The 19,622-nt window shown below is 33.3% G+C and overlaps 4 protein-coding genes across 6 annotated transcripts; 2 read left to right on the top strand and 2 right to left on the bottom strand.

Moving 5' to 3' along the window:
* The first annotated feature begins 118 nt into the window (after positions 1-118).
* LOC9319309 (reactive Intermediate Deaminase A, chloroplastic) lies at positions 119-1,967 on the top strand. The gene is made up of 6 exons (XM_002885324.2): positions 119-434; positions 668-783; positions 888-932; positions 1,305-1,378; positions 1,452-1,501; positions 1,601-1,967. Exons 1-6 carry the CDS (start codon positions 251-253, stop codon positions 1,693-1,695), a joined length of 564 nt encoding a protein of 187 aa, XP_002885370.1. The 5' UTR covers positions 119-250; the 3' UTR covers positions 1,696-1,967.
* Positions 1,968-2,165: 198 nt separating this feature from the next.
* Positions 2,166-6,009, bottom strand: LOC9321436 (probable inactive serine/threonine-protein kinase fnkC). Of its 3 annotated transcripts, none has more exons than XM_021030535.1 (6): positions 5,780-5,980; positions 5,442-5,673; positions 5,201-5,370; positions 4,808-5,090; positions 4,559-4,725; positions 2,166-2,396 (listed from the first exon to the last, which is right to left on the bottom strand). In XM_021030535.1, exons 1-6 carry the CDS (start codon positions 5,904-5,906, stop codon positions 2,236-2,238), a joined length of 1,140 nt encoding a protein of 379 aa, XP_020886194.1. In that variant the 5' UTR covers positions 5,907-5,980; the 3' UTR covers positions 2,166-2,235. The 3 variants fall into 3 exon arrangements, with proteins under 3 accessions (XP_020886194.1, XP_020886193.1, XP_020886192.1); XM_021030534.1 differs by lacking the exon at positions 2,166-2,396 and adding an exon at positions 4,190-4,474 and having other exon boundaries at positions 5,780-6,009; XM_021030533.1 differs by lacking the exon at positions 2,166-2,396 and adding an exon at positions 4,190-4,474 and having other exon boundaries at positions 5,442-5,679; positions 5,780-5,974.
* A 6,908-nt stretch (positions 6,010-12,917) lies between these two features.
* Positions 12,918-14,790, top strand: LOC9319308. Its single transcript, XM_021032448.1, is given in 7 exon segments — positions 12,918-13,217; positions 13,220-13,308; positions 13,529-13,698; positions 13,812-14,094; positions 14,246-14,316; positions 14,319-14,417; positions 14,547-14,790. Coding segments are annotated over 7 exon segments (1,077 nt in total). The 5' UTR covers positions 12,918-13,013; the 3' UTR covers positions 14,708-14,790.
* Positions 14,791-14,893: 103 nt separating this feature from the next.
* On the bottom strand, positions 14,894-18,502 carry LOC9321435. Its single transcript, XM_021032447.1, has 3 exons — positions 17,650-18,502; positions 17,184-17,303; positions 14,894-16,816 (listed from the first exon to the last, which is right to left on the bottom strand). Exons 1-3 carry the CDS (start codon positions 18,028-18,030, stop codon positions 15,299-15,301), a joined length of 2,019 nt encoding a protein of 672 aa, XP_020888106.1. The 5' UTR covers positions 18,031-18,502; the 3' UTR covers positions 14,894-15,298.
* Between the last annotated feature and the right edge of the window lie 1,120 nt (positions 18,503-19,622).

The raw sequence follows: 19,622 nt of genomic DNA, 5'->3' as shown, positions 1-19,622 counted from the left end.
CGACCCAATGGGTCCAAACTAAATTACCCAAAAAGAAAGGAACAAAAATAAAACTCAGTAATATATGTACCTAACTAAGGGTAAAGTGGGAAATACAAAAAACGTTTCGAAGAGAAGAAGCACGAGAATCATCTGCTTAAAATCCAATCGCATCGAACTCAGTCTTCTTTCTTCTTCTTCACCTACCTTTCTCTCTCTCTCTCGTGGTCCATTCGCTATTCTACTTCTTGCCGGCGCCGGAGAGAGTGAGATGACTTGGTCGGTTTTCAGATCCATAAACTCTCCAACACTCGACCTCTCAACCGCACTTCGCTCCACTCGTACCCCATTGGTCGCTGCTGGTGTCGGCTGCGCAACATTTGCTGGTGTTTCTCTCTTCAGAATGTCTTCTAGATCTCCTCCTTTCGCTTCCCTCAGTGTCTCTGCTTCTTCTGGTAACGATTTCTCCAATTTTGATTCTTTTCTCGTTAATTTGGACCAATATCAGTACTTCCTAAAGATGTGATTTTTATGAATGTCAGTGTCAAAAATTTGAAATTGATTTCAATTATCTTCAATGCATATGTTTGTTAGTATTGGGTCTTAGTTTCTTTCATCTTCCGTATTGAATAATCAAAGGTTTGAGAATAGGGTTTTTACTTAAGAAATTTCATGTTTGTGTGTGCAGTGAAGAAGGAAGTTGTGGCTACTGAGAAAGCACCAGCTGCTTTGGGACCATACTCTCAGGCCATTAAAGCCAATAATCTTGTTTTCCTTTCAGGTGTTCTTGGACTTATACCTGAGGTTTGTATATAAGATATGAAAATGTAAAATCACCATTTTGTTCTTTCTTATATGTGTTCTAAAGTTTGCAAGATTTGTCTTTTTGTTTTTTTGTGTGTGTATAGACTGGAAAGTTTGTTTCCGAGAGCGTCGAAGATCAGACTGAGCAGGTGAATGTAGCTTTTAAGCTGTCATTATGGTCTTTATAAAGATAAGTTTTGTTTAGAGTACTTTTTCACTTGCATCTCTGTTATGTTTGGATGATTTCATTCGAAGTCAAGTCGATTAGATTGTTTTGAATGTTGTTTGACAAATGGTGGTGAAGATGTAGTGAGAGATAACGATTATTGTGCCTTAGTCAAGCTTGAGTTTATTGGGATATTCACTTTCAGCCTTTAAAACTTTTGAGTTTTGCTTTTGAAATTTTTGATTTGGTATTAGTCTTCAAATTAACTACCAGTGTAGTTGTTGCAATGTCAAGTTGCTCTGTTTGCCCTCTGATTATGTCTGATTGCTTCTACTATTCGTTTGAAATATTGAAGGTACTCAAAAACATGGGGGAGATATTGAAAGCTAGTGGTGCTGATTATTCCTCGGTGGTGAAGACAACAATCATGTAAGGGATCTTGTTTTCTTCAACAGTATCATTATCCATCTGAATTCTTATTCTCTTTGGTTTTCTCTCAAAGGTTGGCTGATTTGGCTGACTTCAAGACAGTGAACGAGATATATGCCAAATGTGAGTTCTTTAACAAGATTATTAGTGTTCCTACTTTGTTTGAGATGCATAATTTCTAGTGGAGTCGTTAAGGGCACAAAACATTTTTCTCTGTTGCAGACTTCCCAGCTCCCTCTCCAGCACGATCTACGTATCAAGTTGCAGCTTTGCCTCTAAACGCCAAGATCGAGATTGAATGTATTGCAACACTCTAGACCACCATCAATCTCTAGGAAGGGTATTTTGATTCGGAAGATGTCAAAACAAATAAGAGACACAATGGTTTTGGGGCTTAACCCATTTTTAACCTACTTTTCATTTTGCTGCACACTACGGAAAATGTTGCGGTTTATCAACCATTAGGTTGGTTACAAATCAGAAGCCTCTAATCAAGAATAAGTTATCTAGTGTCTTGTGCACCCTCATTTGCTGTTGACGTATTTGTATTAATTGTATACAATATTTGAGTGAAAACCTTTATGCTTGAGAGACAAGACACTAAACAGAGCTAACATGGTCGTGAATAACTCAGTTTCATCTTCCAATTAACGCTGGAAGGACAAGATTTGTGCTAAATGTTGAAAAGTTTGAGATAAGAATTATAACCAAACTTTGGTTAATTGCTTAGTGCTTTTTTGGAGAGATGATAATTTGATATTGCTATGATAAAAAGAAAACATACACAATTTCTTATTATTAGGTGGTTTGATAACAAAGCACTAACATGGAGTTGCAAGCTCCTTGGTTTGAAAAATCTAACTAGGGAAGTACATGGTTGAAGAAATGGCCTCAAGTTGGACTTGAACCTTCAACATATCATTCACAACAAAACCCTTTGATGAATCTCTCAGATCAGCTAGAGAGATAATCTCAGAGTCACCCGAGCCATATCCCGGACCAATGTACCAATTCGTGACTACCAAAAAAGAAGGAAAAATCTCATTAGTCATCGCGATGAGATGGTATGTTTAAACATCGATAAACATAAGCTATTTGCTTACGTTGCCTTTCGACGTTATTGAGATTTCGCTGGTTAAGAACTCGATTTGGGCCAAAACTTATGTAGAAATTGTTGCATAAATGTAACAAAAGCCTCATAAGTATTTTCTCCAAAAATAATACTTTTTGTGGGCCAAAGGCCCACATTCCCAAGAGCCCAAGCCCAAACCCGGCTTGGTACGACGCGCCCGTGTGGGTCGTGTTGCATAATGTGCATGTATCTCCTTTACCAGACTCTCTCCTTCCCAATAGCTAGTGAACCATGTCATATGTGTATCGCTATATAATAGAGGGAAAATTTCCAAACTTCCAGACAAAATTACATTTGTAGTTTATAAGCTTTCAAGCTCCCCACTTTGGACATCAATTACTCATTCAATATAACTTCAATTTTTACATGTAAATACACTATCTTATAGTGCTCATAACAAGGAATCCAAAGATTCCATTATCCGGTCATTCCGGTGATGGACTTCACCGGAAAATTCGCCGGAAAGTTGGCCGGAGCCACTTGTGTAAAAATTGAGTTCCAACAGAGAGTTGTGATGAAATCATCAGTGAATTGTCCTATGATGGAATCTGCAGACGAAGATGTGATGAAGAGACAAAACAAGAGATAAACAACAGAGGATGTGTTTCTGTAGAGACTCGTCATCTTTCAAGGTTATGACTTATGTGAATGAAGAGAGAGGTTAGTGAAACCTATATACTTAAAGTGAGAGAAATGCTTTAGGATACTTAGTAGGAGACTTCGGATATTAGTTAGATTCTTACATAATAATGTTGTTTCAAAACAAAACATGCATCGGTGGTTTTAGCATCGTTGACTTTTGAATCCATCTCAAGTTTAGTAAGTGCCCTCGCATGAAGTTTTTCATTAACTCGACCAGAAAATAATTCTACATCAGTTGAAAATATCCAATATGAAGGTCAATTTTCTTTAAGTTATCATTTAAATATTATTAGAAAACATTCAAAAACATATTATTGGAACTGAATACAGTAGTTAGCAAATTAGACTATAAATTGGTTCAAATGAAAGTTTTGATACCTATGAATTAAAGGATCAATGGATTAGTTTATGACGGAGGTTATAGTCTGCTGCTAAATTGCTATCATTAATGTATTGCCACAAACAATAAAAAATTATAATATTGCTAATCTTTAATCTCAACATGCTATATATACATACATAAAGTTGTTCCATCTCACCAATAGAACTTAGTTTACGTGGTCAAGATAAAGACTACATCGATCAAAAACCAAGACACTAGATCCAAGTGTTCTACTTTTTAATGAATTTTTATTAGTTTTTCTAACCTTTTTTTTTTCTTTTACTTATTTTTCCAGTTAATTGTGATCATATTCTTTGATAATGAAGTAACCATAATTGATTTATTCTCTCCAAATATTTTGTAACTTATAAAACCCATCGATCCATTTATTCATAGGTATTCAAAGTTACATTTGATCATATTTTAAAATGTTGAGATTAAAAGATTAGCAATACTATACTTGTGTTTTTTTTTATGGTAATACAACAGTTATAGTAATTTAGCGGTAGACTCTAATTAATTGATCCTTTAATATATACAAAACAAACAAAATTTGAGCCGAATGTCGGATTGATGAATTTTGTTTGGGTAAAGACTCCTTGATGCTTTCAAGAAGAGCTTTGATAGTTTGATATTGATATGCGGAAGAAAAAAAAAGAGAAGAAAAAGAAACTTATTGATTTGAAAATCAAAAGCAAATTCTTATTAGTAGGTATTTGATAACAAATCAAACACATGGAGGTGCAAGTTATTTGGCTAGGAAAAATCTAACTAGGAAAGTACTTGGTTGAAGAAATGGCTTCCATTTCAACTTGAACCATCAACATATCGTTCACAACGAAACCCTTTGATACATCTCTGAGATCAGAGAGAGAGATAAACTCAGGGTAACCCCAGCTATATTCTGCTCCATATCCCGGACCATTGTACCAAATATCGACTGCCCCAAAAAAACGTAAATCTCATTAGTCATCGCGATGAGATGTTATGTGTACATATCAATGAACATATATCATTTACTTACGTGGCCTTTCGACGTTATTGAGATTGCGTTGGTTAAGAACTCGAAATTTGGCTCGAACATAAATCTTCTCATATGGTCTAAATATCTCATTCACATTAAGGTTAAGATACATCGACAAGGCTTTTCCCTCTCCGGTGGCACGACCACTTGGATTAACTTGTATATTCCTGATCAACATATAGAATACTTGTTACTACTTATCAATACTACTCTACCAGAGTTTTTTATTTTGAAATAATGTTGACTCACCAACTTCTTCCTCCGATGGTGAACACATCTGATAGGTAAGTGTCTTTTAGCAGCGTAGAGAATCCCCGAATGGTCCAAGTGAATCTCGGATTTTGGAAATTCTCTGTGACAGTGAAAAGTTCCGATTTTTCATAAAGAGAAGGAATGGTTACATCAACACCAAACTCGCAATGATCTCCATCGTAAAGGTATCCGTTTATTGGGTCTTTGAATGTATCAATGGAGAGGACCTGAGAGAATCCCCACATCGTTTTGAAGACACTAAACTTCCATACATCGGTATCTGCAGATTATAACAAAGACCAATCGATAGATAGATGTTACTATATATACTACACAAAGCATCTTTTCTTGTTAAAACACTACAATTTTTTTGTTGAAAATTATAAAAACCTTGGATAGTGAAGTACTTCCTCTCGTTCTTGTTAAAGATGTAAAACCTTAGATCCGCGTAGATCTCTTGCTGTGCAGCGACAAGAGTTGAGTTGTCTATGGCTACGTAAAGAGAAAGGTACCCTGAACCACCATCCTTCTTGTTCCCATTGGGGAACACAACAAGTGTCCTGTATACATATTGTATTTTGAGTGTGTAAGATTCGAATCGAGCAAATAGAGATCAGATTGACCAACATACCAGTTGTATCCACCAACTGAAAAGGGACGAGATGCGTATTTCTCCGTGTAAGTTGACTTAAGGAGTATGTTGAAAGACTCCATCTTGAGAGAGTAAGACGATGGAGGACGATCTCTCAGACCTTTCACTGCGTTTGAGGCTGAGACTTTATAATCACGTGATGAGATCTCCTTATTTTCTTGTAAGTAATGCCCTACGTCCAGGTTTCGGATTGGTTCTGCGCCTACCTCCTCTGTTTCTACACAAAAACAGAGCATTTGAGAAAGAAAAAAATATAAAAATAACAAAGGATCTGTTTCCATTTATAACAACTAAAAGAACATAGAAAATTGGCTTACGCTGCAGATTTGTGTTGAGGTCCCCATCAGTGAATTGTCGTATGAAGGAATGTGCAGTCGCAGAGGTAATGAAGAAACAAAGCAAGAGATAAGCAATAGAGCTTGTGTTTCTGGAGTGGCTCGTCATCTCTTAAGGTTGGTTTTGGAATGAAGTGTACAGAACTGAGAGTACTGTTACTCTTATATGGTTAGTACTTAGTGGGAGATACATGCTTAGTTAATAATGCGTTGGGATGCTCAAGAATCAGGATATTATTGAGACTTTAACGTGATAATATTATAGTATTATTTTGCCTCATGTTTGCGAATGCGAATTAAATATTGAAACAATCTTTTTTGGTTGTACGTTCTTTCAACTAGCATCATTGAATATTGAATCCATCTCAACTTAGTTGGTGACTCATCTGAATTTCATTAACTCATTCTATATCATTTCAGTAAATGCTATATAAACTTTTTTTTTTTTTTACGTTTATCAATGAATTTATATATATATATATATATATATAAAGTTAAAAAAATATACGATTGGAATTGAATAACTCTGTTTCGTCTAAATGGAGCTGCAGGTTCCTTTGGTTTAGAGAAGTCTAACTATGAAAAATACTTTGTTGAAGAAAAACTGCCTCCAGTCCGTCGTGTAATCGCAAAATATGGTACATGCACATGTGCGTTGCGTAAACCTCTTGTCCGTTTGTTTCAATCCTCAAATTGGATTGTAATTCAAATGGATTTTCTTTTTTAAGTGTGAATTCAAATGGAGTTTGGTCGTTCTACGTAGATTTTGATTTATTATAAAGATTTCCAACGAAAGAAAACTAATTAATTTGATTTGTTTGGAAAATTTAGCCCTATCTCTTAAAGATGGTGAATTAACCTAACGCAACGAGTTAATGAGAGTAGACATGTTCAACTTTTAACCACCCACTTTAATTTTACATGTGAGAGATAAAACTATTGAACTTATTATATCTATATGCATCATCGTTTTTGGAAACTTTTCAACATTTTAGAGTTCTCGACGATAGTTTTTGGATGTTTGTTTTATATCGATACTAGATCCTGACCCGCACGTACGTGCGGGATTTCATATTTTAAAAAATGTTTTCTAATAAAATTTAATTTAATATAGATAAGACAATGAGAGAAAATAGTGTCTTCCCGTCCCGTCTCGTTGCCTATCTTAAAATTTCTCGTCACATAACTGTTTCTTTTAAAATACTTACCAATATGAGAATGTTTAGTTTAGTTCACAGAGAAGAGAATAGGTAAGAGATTTAGATGGAATACCCGTATTTTCTTTACTTTTCCTTTCGGGATTTAATTTTTACAAAATAAATAGAATCTATCTAATTTTTTTTTTGTCAAACATTCTATAATTGTTTAAAACGTTGGTACGTGTTATATTTGAACACTTATTTATTTGGTATGATACTCATAATTTGACAAACTCACGAAAGAAATTTTATAATTCATACTTGTAGAACACTACATAAAAACCTTATTCACCCGCAGTCTATAAAAAATATTTTGTTTTCTCTAGTTGAAAAAAGCTTCATGGTTGTAAAGCTTCATGGGCTGTCAAAAAAAAAAAAAAAAAAACTTCATGGTTGTAAAGACTCAAACATAGAAAATAATAAAAACATAAAATAATAATCCAACTATTATTCTATTTGTTTTAATTATCTCTTTTCAAACTATAGTAACATGATATTTTCTGTTTGGTTTATCTATTAATAAGTTCAAACTTAGACATATGAACTATTTTATCACTTTTTTAGTATTTTGTTTGCGTATGTCAAACGTATAAAATATGAGCAGCCTGTAGGAAAGAACAAAGTTCATTAGCATCAATTAGTATACTAACTCAATTAAAATATTTGATTTTTTTTTCTATATAACTCACCCATTACAAAAGTGGAATCAAGAGCTTATAAAAAATCTATTTGCTTATATTTTCCTTTGATATTGTTGGATCATATTCATAAACTGAGTATGACTGTATTTTGACCCAACTCAGTAGAAGCTAAGCCATGACTCGACAAACCTATGTAGTTGATTTATAAGTTGTAGAAACATAACGAAAATGAGAGTACAATTAAAAGAGATGAAGTTAATGAGAAAAATTAGGTTTGCCTATTTTGAATTTTAGAAAATGATTTAATATCTTAATTGATTATTTATTCTTATTTCAAATTTTAAGTCAAATCTCTTGTTTAAATATTTTGAATCCTTGAAATTAATGACAACATATTTATATCTCTTTTTTTTTCTATCATCAATATATTGGTTTAAAGATATATTAAGAAATCAATTTTAGTATTAAAATCATATTAATAGAATATAGAATATGACTTTCGTTAAATTACAAATCATTATTTAATTTTAAAAAATGCTCTCAAAATTTTATGAAAATAACAAATCCAATAATATATTTTTTTCTAAATTAATTCCAATTAATTCAAACTAATTAAATCAGTTTGAATTAATTATCTTGCGGATTAAGTTTGAACTTCCAAGATTTTTTCAAACTATTAATAACTTATTTTTTCCCTAAATCCTGATTTTTAGGCAATAGATTAGACTTTCGGATTTTATATATTTTAAGGTCATATGTATAGTTTTTGTTATTTATTTGTTGTAAGATTTGGAAAAATCGAGATTTGGAAAGATTGAAAACTTTTAGTGATATTTATTAGGTAATTTTATGGTATGATTTGCATAGTTTATTTTATAAGAATTCTAATAATATAGAATTATTATTGGATTCATATAAAAACAATTTTTGATTTTTTAACCATATTATGAAGATAATTAATTTCTATAAATGGTTGTTTCTTTAATGATAATAAATTAATGATTGGATATGAGTTTATTAATATATCCGAAATTTATTGTTGCAATATTTGCAAAATCTTGGAATTAATATAATTGTTATCAATATATGGTTGCTATTTTTTTCTCCTTTTTTAAATTTAAAAATCCCAATGGCATTATATGTAACATTTTACTTTTCAACATTTTAGAGTTCTCGACGATAGTTTTTGGATGTTTGTTTTATATCGATATATCTAATATATTTTGAAATCCTTTTTTTTTCTTTTTTTTTTTTTTTTTTTTTTAATAATAATAATTCTACCAAATGGGCTTTTGGCTTTTGGGCTACAGACAAATCATGGTTACAAAAGAGAAACAGCCCAAAATCGAACCGTCGGAGAAAAGGAGATCTTAGCCTGACGGAAAGTAAATACTTTGAAATCTTCACCGCCGTAGAATAAAGGAAAACAAAAAAAAAATTATGACAACGACCAATTGCAGTAAATAGTAAATACAAAACTCTTCCAAAACAAAATTTCTGTTAAAAAATGTTTATTAATTACTCATATTTTCTGTCAAGTACTCTACTTCAAATTTGTACTTAATTGTAGTGTCTCCTCTTTTTTTTGTCGAATGATAATTATAGTTTCTTCTATAATCGTTTTCAATATTTAATTTGCATGATGATATATATGTATAATTTTTAAAAATTATTATTGTTTTCTGTCACTAATTGAGATCATTGTGGGGAACGTAGTACGTTTCCACAGTTAAATGAAGCTCCTTCTCGTAGATTCCAACCGTATTGGAAGCAGAGCTTTAGAGTCTATTAAGATAGACATCATCCGACATATGAGGCAACAAAAATGTTTATCGATTCTGTTTTCAAACACTCGAAAAGGGATGTTCTTAATCCCAAAAGCTGGTCTATATATCTACCACACGGCCTTAGAAGAAATGTGTGATTAAAAGTTTTAAAGTATCAACTTAAAAGATTATATGATAATTACCTTATAAAGTATCAGCTTAAAAATCTGTTCCACGTGGAATCGACGCTGGATGCGGAGGGAGAAGACAGAAGAGAACACGTGAGTTTTAGATCTGGCAGTGCAATTTTCGGCATCTACTTTTTGTCGGTATCTCCTTTGACTTGAGGCAAATAGTAGAGATAAAATCTGAAAACCCTAAAGTTCTAATCCTAAAAGAGAAAATAAATAAATCAAGAAAGTTTAATTAGGCAATACACAAATATTATGTCCTTCGAATCACTTTAGTTTTAGTTCTCCGATTTCAAAAGTAATAAGTACGTATTTTGTAAAAAAAAAAAAATGTTTCGTTTCGTTGAACAACAAAACAAGAAAAAAGTTTCATTTACAAGTTAAGTACTCTACACACTCTACGGTGTTAAAACAATTCAACGTTTATACCTTTAGGCTTTAGCGTTCCAGTGAGATTAAACATTTTCTATGAATTTTACATAGATAATTGGGAGACTCACAAAAATGCCCCTTTTTCAATACTCCTTTTCAAAAATGTCCCCTTTGGATGTCCATTTTTAAAAATACCCCTTTTAAGTACAAAATGACTAAATTACCTTTCTTTTAATAAAAGATATCATAAATATATAAGGAAATATAACAAAATTAGGTCCACAAAATACAAAATATTTTTTGGCGGGAAAAGTGATCCCCCAATTTTTCCCGCCAAAACACTTGTAAAAATTTGTAAAACCTTTAAAATACCTTGTAAAATTTTCCCGTAAAATTTTTTCCCGCCAAAAAATTTTCCCGCCAAAAAATTTTCCCGCCAAAAAATTTTTTTTGCGGGAAAAGTGATTCCGCAAATTTTTTGGCGGGAAAATTTTTGGCGGGAAAAATTTACAAGGTATTTTAAAGGGTTTTTACAGGGTATTTATAAGGTTTTACAATATATTTTAAAAGATTTTACAACGTATTTATAAAGTATTTATAAGATATTATAAGATTTTACAAGCTATTTTATAAGGTTTTACAAGTTATAAGGTTTTACAAGTTTTTTATAAGGTTTTACAGTTATAAATACCTTATAAAACCTTATAAGTACCTTGTAAAATACATTGTAAAACCTTACAAAACACTTGTAAATACTCCGTAAAACCTTTAAAATAACTTGTAAATTTTTCCCGCCAAAAATTTTCCCGCCAAAAAAATTTCGGCAAAAAAATTGCGGAATCACTTTTCCCGCAAAAAAAAATTTTTGGCGGGAAAATTTTTTGGCGGGAAAAATTTTTACGGGAAAATTTTACAAGGTATTTACAAGTGTTTTGGCGGGAAAATTGCGGGATCACTTTTCCCGCCAAAAAATATTTTGTATTTTGTGGACCTAATTTTGTTTCAAATAAGGGTAAAATGGTCATTAAAAATTAAAAGAGAGCAAACTTAAAAATGGACTCTCAAAAGAGGCATTTTTGAAAAGAGGTATTGAAAAAGGAGCATTTTTAACAATTTCTCTAGATAATTTGATTTTGCGAATTTCTGTGCATTAATTAATTAATCTAGCTTAGTAGTTGGTTAGAGAGGTAGTGTTTCAGTGTATTTCTATGAATTCGAGTTCAATACTACTAGTCTACTACAATTGTGAACGAATGGTGTATTTCTATGAATTTGCAGTGATTTATACATTATTAAAAAAATCTCCCCCGATTCGAATATGGACGAAATTTAATTAAAAGTTGATTGACTTACATATAAGTCAATGGTAAAAGTAAACGCATTATCAAACCAGATTGGTATTTCAAATATTAATTAGGATCGGACCCGCGGTCCACCGCGGGAGAATATTAGTTTACATACGTTGCGTTTAATATTGTGTGTGTGTTTTTAGTAGAACGAATCGTGTAGTATACTTATAAATATTCATAATAACGAATTGTAGAAAAAATGTAAAATTGTTTATAATATACCCATCATATTAATTATGATTTACAAAATAGAATATTGTGTTTTAAAATTCTAAAATTAGACGATTCATGGGAATTAGAGCAGTCAAAATAGGTCAAAAACCGCGGGTCGAGCCCACATCATCTCACTATGGGGCAGATTTGGGAAAATATATTAAATCCGCAAATAAGCGGGCCACATGGATTAATTCGCAGTGGGTCATAGGTTTAATCGGTTTTCATCCGCGGGTTGGCGGATCAGCCCGCATATTAGTATTTATTGATAAAATTATAACTTATTCAACATGTGGTAATTTAAACAAATTTTAATAGTATTTTGATTTATTTATTTATTTTAGTAGTATTTTAAATTTTGGTTACTTTAAAATTATTTAAACAAAATCCATGGACAATCCCGCAAATCCGCATACATTCCCGGGACGGGTTTGTATTTCATATATGCTACCCGCGGGTCGTGCGGACCGACTAACTACAAGTCAAAATATTTTTTTTCTATCGCAAAACGGACTTAACGGGACGAATCAACTCGCTTTGACAGTTCTAATGGGAATATTATTTAGTCATACAATAAAATGAAGTTTGGACATAGTATTAATTGAATATGTATCTTATTTGTTAGATGAGAGATTGAAAGATGAAGTATAATGATTAAAAATTAATTATTATTTTTCATGATTCACAAAATTTAATAAATACTTATCATCTTGTTGAATAATTCTAAAATCATATTCAAGAAATCTTTATAAATTGAAAATTAAACTTCTTTGGTAAGCTATAGGTATGAAAATATCATAATTTCGATTTAATCTAATTAAATTAAAATTAGTTACATGGATTTCATATCTATTTAATTTACACGACCAAAATAAAAATATCTATTTAATTTACACGACCAAAATAAAAATATCAATTTAATTTATAAAACAGATGGGTTATTTGTGATAAATTTTCTAGAAATATTTAGAAGCAAGTAAAATATCTTTCAATTAATGATAATTGGCTAAAATGAGCGAAATTAATGACAAAAACGTTGATTGTTATGGAATTAGTCCCAAAAATATATGAACAAATATATTATACGTAATTAATGTATAATATTGTTTGGAATATGCTTTTATTATTAGTTACCATAAGTACAATCAGATTTTATTTGATTTCCATAAATATTTGATTTTATTTCGATTTTTCATTATTAATTCGAATTTATATTCCAAAAAATTTTCAAAGATCCGATTTCAGAATTTTGGGTTAATTTTCTGATTCTAACCCGACCCATTTTCATTTGTACTTCTTTTTTAATAGTATAGAGATGATTCAACTGGAACACTAGCCAAAAGAAAAACATTATCATGCCAAAATCTCACTATTTTTTAGTCCCACTAAGCATCTAGTTAACCATCTCCCTTTCTATATAACACATACTAGTATCATTAACAAGTCTCACACCGACTCTCTAAACTTCATTCATAGATCTTTGACATGATGAGTAACTACATAGACACCTTATGCATGGTTTCTCTCCTCTCTTGTCTCTTCATTACCTCTTGTTTTGCAGGACCGGTCCCAAACCAGGAGAATGGCTCTCAGAAACTTATCCCCACTCAAATATCATCACGTGATAGTAAGGTTTCATTATCGAGCACAGTGAAGGGTCTAAGAGATTGTCCTCCATCGTCTTATACTATCTCAAGATGGAGTCTTTCAATACACTCATGAAGTCTGTTTACACCGAGAGATATGAATCTCGTCCTTTTAGGGTCGGTAGATACAATTGGTACGTACCATCTTAGTTTTTCTTTTATTTTACTAACTAAAAAGTTAGGAACCTTTGTCCCATAACCTATCTAGATCCAGGATATAACATTAATCATCCTTATTACCTAATAGAGGACCTTGGCGATACTATATCTTTGTTCAAGCTAGCCACTCTATTATGTACTACAATTGTTTGCTGAATCGTTTTGATCGATTATTTCAATAACAAATTGAAACAGGACGCTTGTCGTATATCCTAAGGGGAACAAGAATGATAACGGTACAGGGTACATTTCGCTTTATGTCGTCTTAGACATCTCAACTCTAACCTCTCCACATGAAGAGGTTCATGTAGATCTCAGATTTTACGTCTTCAACAAGAAAGAGAAGAAGTACTTTACGATCCAAGGTTTAGTATAACTTTATTGTATTTGATTTTTTCAATTAAATATGTCATTTTCTCTAAATGTTTTAGTAACATCTATCTATCTATGGATATGTTTATTTGGTGTTACCGTGTAGATACTGATGTATGGCGATTCAGTGCAATCAAAACCATGTGGGGGTTTTCTAAGGTTCTTCCTCTGACTACGTTTAACAACCTGAAAAATGGCTACCTTTATGATATCGACCATTGCGAGTTTGGCGGCGTTGACGTCATCATTCCAGCATTCTATGAGAAGTCGGAACTTTTCTCTGTCACCAAGAGTTTTCCAAACGAAAGATTCACCTGGTTTATTCAGGGATTCTCGACACTGCCTACTGATTACCTATCAGAGGAGTTCATCATCGGAAGAAAAAGCTGGTGAGTTTCTCAATATATTAGTTGTAGTATAAGTATTGAGGATAAGCTTGTATATTGTTATACGTTTATATTTCTATTAGGATAAGGACTTGTTGCCCTATAGTGGGTAGTACCAGTAAGTGTTTAACAAGTTTTTCCACATGCTGATCAGGAATCTACGAATCTTTAGAAATGGTTTTGGCGATCTCGAAGGCAAAATTTTGTCGCTTTACCTTAACCTTGGCTACTAAAAGCAAAACCTTATGACAAGGTTTACGTACGAGCCAAGCTTCGTGTTCCTAACCAATTCCCATCCCAATCCAACACTGTTTTGGAAAGGCCACGTAAGTGTGGATACTATATATATATATATATATTATGTGGTTATGCATCTGTTATTTAATCTGAAATTCATAACATTTTCAATCACTACGATGTCTAATATATGTGTTTCTTTTTTTTTTTACTGGTAGTTGATAACTGGTTCAGTCCCCAAACAATCGGGTGGGGTTACGCTGACTTCATGCCTCTTTCTGATCTGAGAAATTCATCAAAGGGTTTCGTTGTGAATGATATGTTGGTTGTTCAAGTCGCGATGGAGGAAATTTCTTCAACAAAGTACCTTCCCAATTAGACTTGTATAGAAGCTCAAATCGTGTGGCAGCTATAATAAGGTCGATCTATGTGTTATATAGTCCTATCTTTTGTGCTTTAAGCCGAACTTATCTTAATATCATGTTTCTTATGGTTTGTGTTTCAAGTGTTCTTTCCAATGGAAAACCTTATTTCTTTCTCCCACTTGGTCTAAAATAAATGAATATATCATTTAAAGTTCTGTTCATCATATCTTTAATAAGTTACAAATGTTAAGTAAAATATAGAAGAAGATATATATACACAATGAAATAAAAGAAGATATTATTGACCTAACATCTCAAGTTGGACTAAAGAGGAACAAAATTCATTAAAGAAAAACACCATCGGGCCTCTGTAACTACTAGCAACCAACAAGAGGTTGGGAAGCTAACCCAGCCAACCTATGACAGTAATCAAATACAAAGATCATTTTACTTTTAGCTAATGACAATATACCATTTTGATTGGCGACACCAGCTAGATCACGCGAAAATGGCTGTACCAGGAGGACGGATCAAAATCCGGTTCTGCTGCTCAGCCATAAAGACTAGTTTGACCTAGGACAGGTAGTTTTGGAGTTTGTTGTGGCCTAGATCTTATGCTCAAGGACATGCTTCAGCTGAACCTTTTGGCTCTCGATTTGTGCTTCTATGAGCTTTGTCTTCAAGCTGTTCTTATGTGCACCTCTTGGCCACTCTATGCACCCTTTCAACCCTCGATTTACATTAGCATTAGCCGAGTCTGGTGATGAGCTCCATTGCCCAACCAAGTCCAACGTGCTGAATCCTCCTTTGTTTGAGCCTGTCTCTGGTGAAACCATCCCCACAGTTGATTTTCTCCCGTTTGAAACCCTTCCATTCATACCTTCTAATGAACTCCAGAGCTTTGCCATTGACGATAACTTTTTGGATTGTCGTCTTGGAACCGAGCACACTTCTTTTATTTCTCTCAATAGAGTCTTTTGATACTCTGTTTCAGTCATTGATACATTGCTGTTACGGTGATGAGTGTTGCTAATACCAGGGATGCTCTCATCTGGAGAGTAACTGGATCCGTGTTCTTCAGAACGGCTCACAGTTTCCCAGCCACTGTCATCTTCTTCAAATTCACCATTCTGATCAGTGAAAGCATTCGAGTGTCTCTCTTTGTTAATCAAATTGACATCTGGACTTACCGTATGAGCTTTTGAAGCATGGCTGACCGGACTGTAGGCAACATATTGCTCGATTTCTCTATCCTGGGCTTCACCCAAGTTCATTTCTTCAAACAACATGAGGACATCGTCCGGCTTTGCAGGTTCATACGTAAATTCCTTGATTTGTTGGATATTATCAACTGATGCAGCAGTTTCTCTTAAAAATTCCGCAACTCTCACCTCTTTGACACCTGTAGTATTTCTTGAATCGAGGAAGGCTTCCAAATCTCCTACAAGTTTGTTCATTTGTGAATACTTATCCTCGAGTGTTACTTTGGCATCAATAAGCTTCATCTGGACACGTTCCTCACGCCAAACCTCAGCCATCTGCAGCATTCTTCTTTCATCGTCTACTTCCTCTCTGAGATTCATGGATTCACTCTTCAATGCTTCAATCTCAGCTTTATCTTCTTCTATTTCCTTTGCAAGTTCATCACAAACTTCTTCGACCAATTCTCTTGCCTTCCTTTCCTGTTGGTAATCATGCATGTAACGCTTTACTGCTAACTTTGAATCTGCAAGCTCATTGACTAATTTTAGATTGACGATTTCTAATCTCTGGCGAGTCTTCTTTTCCTGGTTCATGTCAGCTTTCATGTCATCAATAATAGCTCGGACCTTCTCATGCTCCCTGCTCCGCCAAGCTGCCCTCTCCTCACTAACTTTCTTCAGGAACTGCTCAAGCTTCTTTTTTTGAGATCGCTTCTCACTCTCAAGATTCTTAATGCAAGCACGAGCTTCCTGGAGTTTTAACTCAATAGAAGAAGCTAGTGAAACAGAATTCACTTGTTGATTATTCAACTTCACGTTGCAATAGATTTGGTGTACTTCATCCCTTGTATCCAAGCAAATGGGATCCCATTTTGTTGCCCCCTCCATCGCGCAGTGAGGAGATGGAATTGAAGGCTCATGCTAACAGCAAAAGAAATAGCAGATTTCAGATCAAGAAACCCAAAAAGGAAAGATCAACGGAAACTGTCACATTAAAAAGGAACCTTAGAAGACTCAGCCAACCAAGAAATGTGCAGAGTGACAATGTCTTAAAGTGTTCAAGTTAACAACTATAGTGAAACTAAAGCAGCATTTTCATATTCATACCAAGACGGTTGAACTTACCAAGGTCAGATTTACTAGCTCAAGTAACAACTCTAAACTCTAGAACCTTCACCTCAACCACAACATTTAGTTATTGTTCTTAAGACTTTTTTGAAGCATATCTACATCTAATTGAATTGACATAATATAATATTCACCTAAAAGCTTGAGGTTATCAACACACCTTACACAAGAATCCACTATGCTTGTTTCTTGAATTATTGCTTTGAAAGCCAGAAGAATGTTTGTCATCATAGTGATAATAAAACAGAGGACCCAAGTGTCCAGCAGGACCAGCAGTTTCCTGGGAAAAAAACATCAAAGAATATAAAGAGAAATTTCTTTTCTACTCTGAGAAAATAACTAAAACCAACTAATTTATATCCATGACACAAGAAACAGAGTGTACAGATTCAAGAGACATGAGCAAACAGTTATGAACTGTGTGAAGATCCCTCGAATCAACAATCATTTCTATTTCAGATTACTATTAAAACAACCAGCTAAACCAATCCAAATGCTATCATACTTTTGATTCAAAGCTAAAGCAAAATCAGCAATCGTATAATCTTTTGATTGCTTTTATTATCACAATGCGAATCCTACAAATCCAGAAGAAATGTCTCATTTTCCAAAGAGCAAAGCTGTACCTGAAACCCTAAACGATCCTTGCTCCTCTTATCTCGGCCGCTAGAAACGTCATCCGGGACTCGCAATCGCCACACTCCGGCCGCAAGTTTCCTTACAGTATCCGGCGGTACACTTCTCCTTCGTTCCTGGCAACGCATCTTATTACAATCATCGTCCTCGTAATCATCATCTTCAACCGCGACGCATCGCTCACTGTTATGATCCTCCACCTTCGATTTCAATATAGGAGTCTCCGGCCTGCTTAGCCTCCTGACAGAGACGCCGGATCTTCGCTGACGAGTGAAGCTCGGTTTTCGCGCTCTCCGTATATGACTAGCCCTGAGATTTGGGACAGTTGCAGGAAATGTAGCCGTCGAATTTGATTTTCCGGTGAACTTCATCTACTCAATCGACGTAACAACCACCACCATAGACAAGTTTTTCAATGTGAAGAATCGAAGAGAAGAATCTGAAAAGAGAAAACCGAAGAAACAGCCGAAAATGCGTGAAAGAGAGATATGGATTGATGATTGAGAGTTGAAAGAGCTTGTGATGATGCAACTTGCTTGCTTGCTTGATCAGAACTGTAACGAAAGAGAGAGTGATGATTGATGATTAGTTTCACATGTCCAAATCTTTTTTTTTTTTTTGGTGCTTCGGATTCTCTGGGTATCGAAGCCCAACAACAAAGATACAAATAAAGCCCATACATACATGGTTAAATTCTTTAAAGGATTAGATATGATCAAAACCTTAATTATGAGATTTTAGACGATCATTATTATTTATTAGTACTTCTTACTTAATAATATGCTAGATTTTATATCAATGGAAATGTAATTGATGGGCTTTCCACTCCCTTGAGTCCCTTCACATGGAATGATTCTGCATTCGTTTTTTTTTTTTCTCATTTTGGTCCATGCATAGAATGATACAAACTTTTTCTTTTCATAGTACATCATATTAGTATTTGATTCATCAGTTCGTTTACTGTTATTGTGATAATGATCTCACTACTCACAGTAAACAAAACAAATGATGTAACTCGATTTTACTATCTAAATGTGTAGTATATGGCTATGTATGTTTGTTTTTTATGTTTTTATAATTTTTTTAATTATAGAAGAAATTTGGATGGAAATCTCAAATATTATTGTTTCCAATATATATAATTTTGTATCATTTTTGTTTTAAACACCTGATCTTGATTGCCTTAACTCTATATCTTTGAATTAATCACTAGGGTGTCAAGGGCATCTTCTTAGCTCTTTTTGTTTTTCTGTTTTTTTTTTCCATCCTCTCTATTTTTTCCTTTAATGTTTTAATTTCTTATAGTTATGCCTCTGTGTTTATGTGGAACTTCAAAAAGTTGTTGATTAAATGTCCAAAACTTTTTTTGTTATTGATTATTTTAATATTATATCTACCCTATCTAGTTGCAGACTTGCAGGAACCAGGAAGTGGTCTTATCTTATTTTCATCTTAAATTTTTGGCAAAATTTCTTGACTGTCTAAACCTAAGCAAATTAACAAAAGTCTTCGGGTGGTACTTAGTCAAAAACTCAATAGATATCTTTTTAATAACTAAAAATCTCAGTTTAATCTGTTTGTTTGAATACAATGATTGAACAAATGTGCAAAATGGTGAGTGTTGTATCACATAGCAACCGAAAATAATTAATTTATGTTTGTGTAACGTGTAACGTTTAACATAAATGTTGAACATAGACACATTGTATTGATTCGTTAAATGTAATATTTAACTATAAAATAAGAAAAATGAATAAACAGATAGGTATATAAAGCATATTTATTTATGATGAGATGATTAGGTATTTCGTCTCTACAGTGGTATGAACACCAAGATTCTTTAGCTTTTACTTATTAACTAATCGGTTCGAATTAACAAATAATGAGAGCAATAGGTGAGAGAGATGGATAGATCAACCAATGTTATACAGATCAGTTCATTTATTAAAAAAAAAATTCGGGG

The sequence above is a fragment of the Arabidopsis lyrata genome (genome assembly GCF_000004255.2).
Source record: "Arabidopsis lyrata subsp. lyrata unplaced genomic scaffold ARALYscaffold_3, whole genome shotgun sequence".
Classification (NCBI taxonomy): domain Eukaryota; kingdom Viridiplantae; phylum Streptophyta; class Magnoliopsida; order Brassicales; family Brassicaceae; genus Arabidopsis; species Arabidopsis lyrata.
This window is presented reverse-complemented; position numbering and strand designations above follow the sequence as displayed.

Bases quoted from the DNA above. Each gene is read 5' to 3' on its own strand.
- LOC9319309 (XM_002885324.2), top strand. From the start codon at position 251: ATGACTTGGTCGGTTTTCAGATCCATAAACTCTCCAACACTCGACCTC. The intron at 435-667 runs GTAACGATTTCT...TTGTGTGTGCAG, and splicing joins CAGTGTCTCTGCTTCTTCTG to TGAAGAAGGAAGTTGTGGCT. The intron at 1,379-1,451 runs GTAAGGGATCTT...TTTCTCTCAAAG, and splicing joins GTGGTGAAGACAACAATCAT to GTTGGCTGATTTGGCTGACT.
- LOC9321436 (XM_021030533.1), bottom strand. From the start codon at position 5,906: ATGACGAGCCACTCCAGAAACACAAGCTCTATTGCTTATCTCTTGCTT. The intron at 5,680-5,779 runs GTAAGCCAATTT...GTTTTTGTGTAG, and splicing joins CCTCAACACAAATCTGCAGC to AAACAGAGGAGGTAGGCGCA. The intron at 4,726-4,807 runs GTGAGTCAACAT...TATGTTGATCAG, and splicing joins ACCATCGGAGGAAGAAGTTG to GAATATACAAGTTAATCCAA.
- LOC9321435 (XM_021032447.1), bottom strand. From the start codon at position 18,030: ATGAAGTTCACCGGAAAATCAAATTCGACGGCTACATTTCCTGCAACT. The intron at 17,304-17,649 runs GTACAGCTTTGC...TTTTTTTCCCAG, and splicing joins AGGATCGTTTAGGGTTTCAG to GAAACTGCTGGTCCTGCTGG. The intron at 16,817-17,183 runs GTGTGTTGATAA...TTTTGCTGTTAG, and splicing joins ATAGTGGATTCTTGTGTAAG to CATGAGCCTTCAATTCCATC.